Here is a 12,275-nt window from a genome sequence, read left to right as displayed (position 1 = left end):
TTGTCTTCTGGAATATCTCTTATCCTATTGCACATATTCAATATATGAATTGGTCTAGCTTAACAGTGGAGGAAGGCAAACACTTGTCTACTATAACACTAAAACTGTGTTTTAGTATACTTTGGTGTTCTTTTCCTCTTGTTTTCCCAACCAGAAAATCAATTCTATAAGTTTTTGTCACTAAGGGAGAGATGTATCTATCTATTTTTAGTGTATAGTCTAATTGCATATATTACAATGCGATAGAGAAAAGTCTTTTGATACCCTTTTGTGCCAATGATAGCTGCCTTTCTGGGAAAGCAGACAGAATTAGTTCGGAATAAAGTCATAATTCTAAATATTGTATTTTTTACAAGTAGTGTCATTTGTCTTTCTTATTTATATTTTCCACCCATGAAAAATAAAACTTCTTTTAATTCTGAACATTTGTGCTGAAAAGAGTTTAACAAGGAGTGCTATTTATTGAGTAAAAGCTTTATTTAAAAGTACAAAAACAGACACAGCAGACCTATGTATAGGAATAATTTACCTCATTTTCAATCATAACAAACCAATACAGATTTTATTTGTACATGAGTGTAGTTTGAGAAAATATGTAAATAAATGCATGTAAATAAAATAATTTAGATGTTGAAAATAAAATTTGAGAGAAATCAATGTAATAAATATAAAATATATATATATACGAGCAGAGTAATGACAAGTCAGGAAGGTATGTTACATATACTCAGTTTATGCTGCCTTAATATCCTCATTTACAGTCACCATTGGCTGTGAACTCTTACACAGCCATGAGACTAAGGATAAATGGATGGAATCTCCTATTTTAAAGTCTAATGTATAACTTAAAAGATACAAACCAATACGATGAAATCAACATACAATTTGATTTAGCCATAGTTCTTTCACCCATAACCAAACGGTTAATTAATGAAGACTTGCAGACATTGATGTCTGTATTATGGAGCTTTAAATCCACTTTGGGTATTGTAAGAGTGATTTGTTTAAATGCAAATAGCTTTTAGGACTGAGAAAGCTTGTGTATGAGAGCTTACTTACACCAATACAAACACCGAGACAATATAACAAAACCTTTAAGGCTGCATACAGGATACATACAAGGAAAGAGTACTCTCTATATATATATATAAATATTACCAACCCAATTTCTATAAAATTGCATTGTCATTTGTCAGGAAATCTGAACAAGTCAATGGTATCCTAACAGTCCCAGTGCAATGTCTAAAACATAGACAGACAACAAGCACTTGTGTTCAACTGGACGAACAGGGCTCCCTTTAAAAATGCAGATAACTCCTAACTTGTGTTTATATGTAATTTAAAAAATAAGACACTTGAAAATGCCAGCTACACCTGGCTTTGCAAATCATCCCATGACTTTTGTTAACTGATACTAAGAATGTCTGAGAGACTGTGATGGGTCTCATTGCCACCTATCAGAAGATGGAAACAATACTTAATTCACCTGGAGTGAGGTTTGTCTATTATGACAGTACAGAAAATATACTGTATATATTTGTGTATCGATTGAAGACATTAAATGTTTTCTTTTAAAGGTGAACGACTAAAAGGCATTCATTCACCTTGTATCCAATTGTCTTACACAACAGTATTGAGTGGTAAAATGACACAATGCCTCAAGTTACAGCATTTAGGGTTGGAACTTTACCACAAGAGGTCACTGTAATGCTTTGAAACGTCTAGCAGAATAAGCATACCGCTTTAGTGTTACCTAATGTGCAGGAAAAAGTGAACTTGTGTAAACGACATGTAAAAATAGATGTGTTTTCCGCTGCCTCAATCTATACTCTGGTTGAATACAGTCCATTGATAGAATAAAGGTCAGGGTGGACAGTCTAGCAGCTCTGGAATTACTTTCAGGTAAGGTTTCGTATTTGTCACAAAAGCTTTACCATCATCATCAAATTCTGTGCACTAAATCAAGCCTTTCTAACAAGGTGAAACTCATCTTTAGAAAAGCATGACGTCAAGTTTTTCCATACTTGAATCAACCAACACCAATATCTGTTGTAACTATTGTAACTAGGTTTACATGATACCTTTATTACTCTTATATTCTAAATGAAATGATCCCATTAACACTTAAACTAAGGCACCCACCCCATTACTGCTGACATTTCAGCTCAGACGGGTACATAGCCTGTAATTTACCTCTGAATAATTTCTGCCATAGAATATTGGTCATTTAAAAAAACCTGTTCACATTACTTCTCCATTTGTATGAAGTATTTGTCAGACGTATATTTAAGCTAGACAGCCTAACAATTATGCATAATCTTTGTGGTTACGGTCCTTTCCTTTGCATAGATATTTTATATGCTACCTTTCACCACATAACATTTTATAGATGTTGGGTGTTTGTTTGTGCTTCTAAAGGAGATCATAATGTTCAATAGAATTGCAAGTTGTGAAGGACAACATTAAATGTTAATCCAGATACATTTTCCTGATTTAAGTCAGGTTGTGCAGAGATAATCCAGTTGTGTTGTGCATATTGTATAAACACCTAATCAGTGACTGTCCAAATTGCAGATTAAATGAGTGTTAGGTGGCGGGAAGGTCTATTCACAGGGTGTTCAATGCAAAAACAGGATTAGGTCACAAGAAGTGTTCAGTCATACATGAATATAACTTATTTTTTCTAACAAAGTTCAACAATAAACTCATTTGACTCAAAAGAATGATTACTGGATCACACCACTCCCAGGATATTACAAGACATAAATATAGAAAAATATGTATGTGTATATATAATATATATATATATAGTATATAAAAACTAAATATCAAGAGAAAACATGGATGTATCAACATATAAACCAAGTGAAAATACAAAATGAGAATAAGAGCACAGCAATGGCCCTGCTTACAATCTCAGCAGGTGATACAGCAGCAAAGTCCCCCATAGTTTTCTTTGCAGCTATGGAACAGAGGAAGAACAGTCATGTCCTCTTCGCAAAGAGAAAATCCTGACCTGAACAATCTCTATTGGCTTCACTCCACATTAGGAATGGATCCTAGGTAAGTATGACTTAATTTCAAGTTAATTTCATCATTTCATTTTCAATCATGTTACAATCACAATAGCGACATGTTTCACTGCATGGCGCCATGGTGTCTAGAGACGGGTGTCAGGAGTTCTCTTGCATAAGAGTCTGTGTCATAAAAGGTATGTAACTACAGTTTCAGATACAGTACCAACACCGGCAGCAGCGTTTTCTCATGATGTAGCAGTAGGAATGATTTTTATGTGGACGGAGTCAATGTAAAGTGACAAAGGAGGCAATTGAGAGCTGTGTGTTTCCTTCTCTCACAGGTAAAAAAAAAATAAAGAAAAAACGTCTAAAGCCTAGTTAATGCCTCACTGAAAAGCACTGATTTACAAGCGAAAAAGGCTTTAGTCTGTAATATACAAGAAATGTGTTGCATTTCATTTCATTTGTCAGAGCAGATCCCATTATCAGTTTATCCAATATGGATTACCTACCACAAAAATGGCATTGCATATGAAGGAAATAGGCAAAAAGATCATAAGTGCTTCTCTGTATAGTATAAATACGCCCCCCTGGCATTAGTTATAACTTGGCTTGACTCTATGCAATAAGTGCTCAGACTACACACACAATAGTCCTCATACAGTCAAGCCCCTATAACGTCAGAAATGCAACACTCAGCTCTGTTTGTAATGTTCCTCTATCACAGGCTACAGATACCGTGTGACTTAAGGTTATTTCTGAATGTGTGTGTAGCTTTTATACTGTTTCTTTGCAGTTTTAGAGTAAGTGCTATTTAATGATGAACCTAGGTAAATTGTCAAATCTTCCTAAGCCAAACAAATGTTTAACGGCTATAAAAGCTCCTGATAAACTCAATCACTGGAATAAAATGCACTGTGAAAACACATTAAAATGATTGTTGAGATTTTAGGTGCCAGTCTGATTTTTAGGGTGTCCTTTCAGTTCATCCAACATAGCACTTGCCATCATATTGGCTTTGAATAGCTGAAGCAGAACTTATGTCTGAGGACCTTAAGCTTTCATTGAAAAAACATAAACAATATGTTTCACTTTCATTGTTAACAAAACAATGATTGAACCATTTTTTCGGCCAACATGCAGGCAGAAGAGCTTCTTGGAGAAATAGAAGGACAGCAGGTTTATGATGAATCAGGTAGGCTTCTTCTAAAATCCGAACCATGCTTACATGAGAAAAATTTGCTTGTGAGCATGTCACTAAACTTGTTCCCAGTACCCTATAGGGTCCTGATTAGTTCACTGAAGTATAGTGAGTCCCCTTTTTTGTAGCATGACTTTCTCATTGCTAAGCAAACTATTTGGCATGATTGGATGCATGTGGTGCCCTGGTGTTCAACATTGGTCAGGTTTCATTGCATACTGGCTTTTAAATCATACAGATTTAAGGAAAAATTATTCCTTAATATGTTAAATAAACTGTGTGTGATCATCAGTATCTATTATTACAGAGATCACTCACAGGTTGTTTTAAGGCAAAGCTTATGACTCAACTTACATTGAGACACTGGAAAAGAATTAAATAAAACAGGCGTAGTTTTTTGCTATACAGCTTTGCCATCAAAGTAATACACATTTCTTATCATCTCTGATGGTGTGTGTATATGCAATAATACCATAAATATCAGAGCTGTCTTACACCAGTGCCTCCATAGCAAGACATGTCATACACAATTCACCCTGGAGTAACAGCAAATCTCTGCTAACAGTCATGGAGGTAAGGTCAGTGAGGCCCAAAAGCCCTGCCGGTGCTGGTGGGGTGGGGGTTGGGGGTGGGGTCGCACAGTGCACAGACAATGTTGATTATTTAAGAGAAAGAGGGAGAGAGAGAGAGAGTGAGAGAGTAGTGAATGCAGCATCATATCACATGGAGCTCACCGCTCCCCACTCCATCCCTCAGTCTACATACTGAGCTTCCTCTCAGTACAGGATGAGTGGGGTCAGCCTGGGGGTCAGGACCAGGCAGGTGACGGAGAGCCCAGTCCTGTCAACACTAGGAGGCAGCCGAGAACGGGGTCGTGTTGGAGTTGTGCTTGACGGACTTGACAATGGTGATGACACTGGTGTTGGCCACTTTGCCCGGGGAGAGGGGCCCGCGCGTCACAGTCCGGGCGAAACACTGAAGGGCCTCGTACTTGGCTCGCAGGGCGTCGAGCTCCAGCCTCATGCTGGCGTTTTCACGGGCGAGCTTATCCACCTCCTGCTGCAGATCCATCTTCTGTCTCTCCAGCTCCTCCTTCTGGGTGACTCGTTTGATGCGGCAGCTGGCGGCGTAGCCCCTGTTTTTCAGGGTCCGTCGCCGCTGCTTCAACCGCACCACGTCGTCCTTGGTTAGGCCACGCAGGTGCTGGTTGAGCTCCCGCACCGACATGGCCACCAGCTCGTCATCACTGAGCACTGGGGCATTTTCTCCCTCCTTCTTAACCTGCAGGCAAATCAGAAGTGAAGAAGTGAGTGAAGGGTGGTTTATGCTTAATAAGTATAAATCAGCCATGATGAGGAATGACTCTGTTCATTATTGAATCAAACATACAGTACCAAAACACAGCCAAACTTAACGTGAAACATTGCTATTCAGACTTGCCTTCAAAGCGTTGCTCGTTTTAAAATGAGTCGTCATACCCTGAATGCGAACAATTTGGCTGAGTCTCACAGAAGTCACGCTGTGGAAAGAGAAAATAGAATTAGTGAAAGATATCTAATACATTTGAATAAAATAATCTTTTTTTTACATGTATGTAGGCATGTTTTCCCATTAGAGGAATTTGCCTCTAAATTGTATAAATTGTATATCATCCATGGTGCACAAACATATTCCAAGGTAAGTTCTGTCAATAGTTGTGTGTGGGACCAAGCTGGCCAGCAGAGGGCAGCACCATACCATGAGATGGCAGCACTGTTGCGCACCCTTATTTACTTCTTGTAGGGCTTCAACAATGTAGTTCACTAGACCAAGCAAGATTAGAAACAGACCCCATCTCTCCATACATCTTTTTGTGATCTCTGTGCCTAGACAGTCTTCCTGAGCCATTTGCCAGAGCGCTTTTTAGAATGGCCCCTCTGTATTCAGTACCATGAGCCACATGCTTCTGAGATTACTGCCATGGCCAAAAAAAGAGAGATCACTGTGCTATGATCCTGTGAGAGGCACACATCCCCCCAAGGCTCCATTTCAGGACCTGAAGACCAGGCTTACTGCGAGTGCACTGTTCCATACTAGACCGCTGCCATGGAAACACCCTGCAAATGGGTGTGGGAGTGTGAATCACATGTTCAGCAAAAAGGGGTAAACAAGTCTTAATTCATAATACCAACACAGACCTATGGATAATCGAAATACGCCTGGCTAACTTGTGTTGGTAAATTGGCACAATATTTACAGTATATACAATACCACGTTTCCAAACAGTTACCATTCCGTGACCCATGTGGGCCATTCTTCTTCACCACTGTGTCTCGTCATCACAGACAGCAGCAGTAAAACTGGCCATCACATCAGTATAACATTTAAAGTTATGCTGAACTTTACAGGGCAGCAGATACGCATGTGGAACATTCCTGGAGATAGAGTGTCACAGAGGAATAGTTTCCTTTCTAGTCACTGATGTATTTTCGCTGTGAGACAATGTACTCCCATCGATTTAGTGCCGTCTCGTCTGTTGGATCCTCTTACACTGGGCTTTCCTGAGCGAGCGGCCGTATGCCCTTATTTAACTCGAGCAGATATATTTAGCTCGCTTGTGCCGACACAAATTTCTGCCAGCTAAACAATTTAAGTGAGCATGCGATAAGTGATATCTCAGTAAGAGGGCAAATATTTTGTGCTGCTCGTTTGTGATTACTGCTGATGTGCAGTCCCTGACTGAAAGCAATCGTAGACGGGCATAAAAACTTGACATCTGCTACTCTCTTCTTCTTTTTAAAATTTGAAATGATAATTTAAGCAACACAAAGTGTTTAATGCGTTGGATTCATTATTTTTAATACTATACACTTAGTCATCCATTATCCTTCTGTCCACATGCATGCAACGTTCTGCTATGATGACTGAATTTCCCTTGGGATTAACAAAGGTCTATCCCTATCCTAACATCACTGGAGGAACAGCCACCTTCTGTGTGCATGGTGTTTTAGCCATGAGCATATAATAAAGGAACAGAGCCCCAGATAGTCCTGACAGAGAAAATAAACAGATCCCCCAATTGAACTGATGAATCCAACCAAGAACCACATGCATTCCTGTTTGGAGACTCAGTATGTAGTGACTTTATGATCCATTTAAAACTGCATTAAAAATAATTTATTCTCCAATTATGATTACAATGTTGTTGTGATGGCAGAGGCAAGTGATGAACTTGGAAAGCCAGCGGAAACGCAGGCACAAACAAAGATTCCTCGACAGCAAAGCCGACCCAAACAGCCTGCTTTAGCCAGAGTTGCGTCAGAGGGGGTCCCTGGGTGTATTCCTTGCAAGGATTTTGGAAAACTGGTGTGGGGCCTCCCTCTCTCCATAGAAGAGGCCTCAATCTTTAGCTAAGAGGCCACGTTGGAATTCTTTATACATGTGTTTATGTTTTGCAAATACCACTAGGGAAGAGCCTTCCAGATCAACATGCACAAGTTTCTTCAGAGAGGACTAGAAAATATGTTACAAGGCTAAATGCAATTCTTTTTGTACGAATACATAAAAGTGATACATATTCTATAATTAACTTAATTGTCAATTTTCTCCTGATCCCTTTTTTATTTTATTTTATTTTTTATTCCTGTAAGGGCACGCTCCCACCGCACTTTTATTTTACCTCTGGGGCGGAATCTGCCAATGCTTTGTCAATGCAAATGCGTGGATTCTTGGAAAAAATCCGCAAGACCATGAATCCACGCATTTGCATTGACAAAGCATTGGCAGATTCTGCCCCAGAGGTAAAATAAAAGTGCGGTGGGAGCGCGCCCTAATGTTATAGAAGGATTCTCAGAAAACACTTCAAAGAAAAGCCATAGACAATGGATAAAGAATGGTTGACAGAACCACATTCCTGAAAGAACACGTGTATAAACACACACAAATCTTTATTTGGGAGGGTAAAATGCAGTCAGAATATGTCCTGCCATGCACCCAAATGTGGGGGTGGAGTTTAACCAATCCCACTAGTAAAACCTACAATAATTCTTAAAATGTCTGGAATTCAAAAGTGTCTCATATGTTCCACTTGCCTAAAATGTAGTCTGTGTGTACATGCATGTCAGGGATACACAAACCTCCTTGTACTGTAGGTGACCCTGATTTTCACTTCACTTTCTTATACAGTATAGTCATGGACAATATATCATGTCAAATGGTAGAATACCTAAAACATAATGGGCAATAACAAAAATGTGATTGTATTGTCATGAGATTGTATTAAGCCAGTGTTCCATCTGATGTTTTTTCTGTTGCACCTACTCCTTGGATGTACCAACCGGAAAATAAAAAACAATAATCCACCACCGGCACTACTTAAGAAAAGACTATTCTAAGAAATTGTCAAATGTACGAAAATGAACCAAGACAAAATGCAAGTCACTTTAGTCGATTAGGTCAAAAAAATTGGCTTTTGTCTTCTATTAATAAAGGCGGATCTCCAGTTTTGTATCCGTTTTTTATCTAATGCAATTACAACAATTATAAACAAGGTCTGGGCTGTTTGTCTCGCCTTTTCATTTCTCAGTTTGGGATTTGGTTCTGCTGAGAGTGGACTTGTTGCTTGCCTTCACAAACAGCTGCTAAAGTTCCTCTGAGAAAGCAAGCGCTGCCTTCTGCTTACAATGTCTTCTCTTTCTCTGTTTTCTCAGGGAGGTGGAGAGATTATTCTACAGACTGGGGTGTTGCTGCATTCTGCTCTTTCTCCAGCGCAGCACATTTGGTGGGATATTATGTAAAGGAAATGGAGAACATAGCTGAGGGGTGAGTCATGCTGTTTACTGGTAAAAAACGACGGCGAGCGGCAGGGAATCACACCCTCCCAAACTGACGTTTCCTGGAAAATCCCGTTGTTTCAGAGGGAGGAAGGAAAGTACAGAGAACCTTAGAAATGGTTGGCATTGGTACCAGAACGTTTCTGCGGAAAGGGAGGAGATCAAGCTTAATACCTCAGCAAAGCTATTCCCCTACTAAGCGATGCAGGGATTCTGAGGAATGACAAATATGCAAAAAAACAAGGAAATACCTGTCCCGTTTTTGCTAATCGGGTGATCAGCTGCTACAAGTGGAAAGGGAATACTCTTGGGAAAGAAAATAGATTACCGCTCACATTTTCCAGTGAGAAATGCCAACAAGAGAGCAGGGCTTCACGTCTTATAACTAATTTGATGTTTATTTTCCTTCCAAACTGAATGACGATATTGCCACAAGGACAGACAGGTTGTGACGGCAAAGCACCCACAGAGACACACACAGTCTCACACACACACACATACTATACTACTTAAATCTCACAGAGCTTTGAAAAGCGGTAAATGAGGGGGTAAATTATATTTATAGCATACAGTACATCTTTAATAGCATAATCTCCACAAAACAAAAACACTAAGCACTAAGCACTTTAGTCCATCCACAGCCCCGGGTGTAATGTGGTTAGAACGTTGGGTTTTAAATCCAGGAACTCTCTGACAAAAGCAGGGATGGACAGGAAGTGCATCATTGTGGGTGGCAGAGTGAGAGGTACAATGTTTGGTCGATATGTGGTGATGTGATGACCATGTATGTGTGCCGTGCCCCAGACAGGACATACAGGAGATGTCAGTGGAACTGTTTGCCTGGATATAACCCGGTCTAGTAGGCTACACACAGTAGTTTCTACACCTTAATATCATTAATCAAGACGCCATATTTTAGAAGATAAACCAGAAAATAATTATAAAACCAATTCTAATAAACATGCATTCCCTGGGAGTCATTCCATTACTAATCCCAGCTATTTCACTCTCACAGCACTGCCCCACAAAACAACGTCACTAAAGTAGGCTGCTGCATCCTTCACAACTAACTTCAAACACCTTCACAACTAACTTCAAACACAACACAAGTGGCAAATTAGGAAAACTATATCGTATACATATTCAATGGAAGTTCTCATTATATGCCTTGTCACTGTCTGACAACGGAGTTGTTATTATGAGTCAACCTACTTCTTCATTTGAAGAAGACATCATCACATTGAACCACATGTTAACCCCACGAGGATTGCACACACATCTGCCTGCCTTTCTAAATGCAGCATGTAATATTGTATACATGTCAAGGTATGAACAATGGTCGGGAACAAGTCCACAGGACTTTTTTGTGTTATCCTTTTAGCCTAAAAAGTATTCAATCAATCAATCAATCAATCAATCAATCAAAGCAATCTCATATCATCAAAGCGGGAAAGTCCAATTTATAATTTGTAATAACCTCACCAAAATAAATAACTGATAACAAAAATGTGAAAATCAGTCGAGTTACTGTAGCAGCTTTTAATAGATTTTCCTAAGAGTCAACTTTAAAGTTGTAACTGTTAAACTGTCAAATCAGCACAACAATCCAGGGGGGAAAACAGCAGTGTTGACACTTTTTTTTTTCTTGATCCAATCATGTTGCTGAGTAATAGTGTAATTATGCTTGGTAAATTATGTATTATCATTCTTGGCTACACATAGTTTCTTCCTGGATGACCTAACACGCCTTTCTGTCATCATCTCCCACTCAGAAGACAAATGCTCTTTTTAAGAGTTTTGTGAATGAGGGGCGGTTGTACATTTATAATGGTTTATTTCATCTTCATAGTAGGCTAGCTTGTAGGTCAGCTCTTTTCGGCAAGCGACGCCAGAGCTACACCGCGAAGAAACGCGCGCCTACTCAGCGCGCGTTTCTCTCGCCCTGCCCCGTCCCAGCCTCCTGGTGGTGGTCGCCAGTGTTGCCAGGTCTGCTTATTATAAGCGACGTTGGGCTTGTTTTTCTGTAAAGTTGCTTGTAAATATTGGTGGTTGCGTTTTTTTTTTGGGGGGGGGGGGGGGGGCTTGTTTGTTTCTAAAGCGAAGTTGCTTGCTTCCAAGAATATATATTATTATTTAAACCAGTGGTTCTCAAATATTTTCATGAAAATATGTTGTGCCACAGGGGGCATTTGTGTTTTTAGAATGTTTAAAAAAAACATTCCAAATATTCCACATTTTATAACAAGTGTTTTTGAAAATAGCAGATCTACAAGCTCACAACGCGTTGCACCGCAATGCATATACGTTTAAAAGTGCTCATGTCGCCTAAATTGCTTCTTTTGGGCTTGTTTTCATAGATCTGGTTGCTTATTTATCTCGTATATCTGGCAACACTGGTGGTCGCACTTCACGACGTGCCCTTTGTCCCACTAGTCTAAAATGCAGACCACGTGTTGTTTCTTATGTCAAAAAGTTGCAATATTTTGCAAAAGACACCTATATCACAATAAACGAGCTTCTGGATAATTAAGGGACACACGGTCATTACATTCAATATTTTGAAGTTAATATCTTTCACATTGTTTCTTCCAAAAAGCCAAATGAGGTGTAAAACAATTAGATCATAGCCAAATATTAGCCCACATTGATTAATTTGCCTAATAAGCGTAAATGATCATATTCGGACAAATAAAATCTATAAATTAAATTATTGTATAAATAAAATTAATTTTTATTCCATAAATTATTTGTATCTTCCACGCACCCGACAGTATCAGATTATCATCATTTTTGCCATTGTTAGGATACTCCAACACGTGTCCAATATATACAATATTCCATCATATATAAATAATTATCAATCATATGTTTTTTTTTTTAAAGTAATTTAAACTTTAAATTGGACGTATACAGCATGCGTTGCCTATGTAAGATCCACCTACACGCGTTAATGTGTCACCATGAGAACTTGAGCAATTTAGAAAGGAATGTCAAAACATCCCAAAAACAACCTCATCGTACCTTTTGATCGCGGATATCTGTGACGGGAGTGATGCGTAAAAACTTGTGGAGTAAGGAATCCTTTTGAAGAAGACTTGAAGTTACTTTGACAGAAGCGCTGAACGCGTCCCGCATGCGACCAGCAACGTATCCTCGTACTAAATTAAACTACAAAACAACAACAATGTATCAACATTCCACGCGCTTTGCTTCCGCAACCACTCACGTCACTGCAATTCCTCGTGA

General features: G+C 39.1%; 1 protein-coding gene across 1 annotated transcript; it reads right to left on the bottom strand.

Annotated features, from left to right (window-relative positions):
• Positions 1–453: 453 nt before the first annotated feature.
• On the bottom strand, positions 454–12,234 carry mafk (v-maf avian musculoaponeurotic fibrosarcoma oncogene homolog K). Its single transcript, XM_080447647.1, has 3 exons — positions 12,051–12,234; positions 5,659–5,737; positions 454–5,499 (listed from the first exon to the last, which is right to left on the bottom strand). The coding sequence occupies exons 2-3, from the start codon at positions 5,692–5,694 to the stop codon at positions 5,068–5,070; spliced, it is 468 nt and encodes a 155-aa protein (XP_080303773.1). The 5' UTR covers positions 5,695–5,737; positions 12,051–12,234; the 3' UTR covers positions 454–5,067.
• Positions 12,235–12,275: the final 41 nt, after the last annotated feature.

Source organism: Gymnoscopelus braueri, assembly GCF_963280865.1.
Source record: "Gymnoscopelus braueri genome assembly, chromosome: 13".
NCBI classification, from domain to species: Eukaryota; Metazoa; Chordata; class Actinopteri; order Myctophiformes; family Myctophidae; genus Gymnoscopelus; species Gymnoscopelus braueri.
The sequence above is the reverse complement of the archived record's forward strand: the minus strand, read 5'-3'. Positions and strand labels throughout refer to the sequence as shown.

Bases quoted from the DNA above. Each gene is read 5' to 3' on its own strand.
- mafk (XM_080447647.1), bottom strand. From the start codon at position 5,694: ATGACGACTCATTTTAAAACGAGCAACGCTTTGAAG. The intron at 5,500-5,658 runs GCAAGTCTGAAT...ATTTGCCTGCAG, and splicing joins AAACGAGCAACGCTTTGAAG to GTTAAGAAGGAGGGAGAAAA.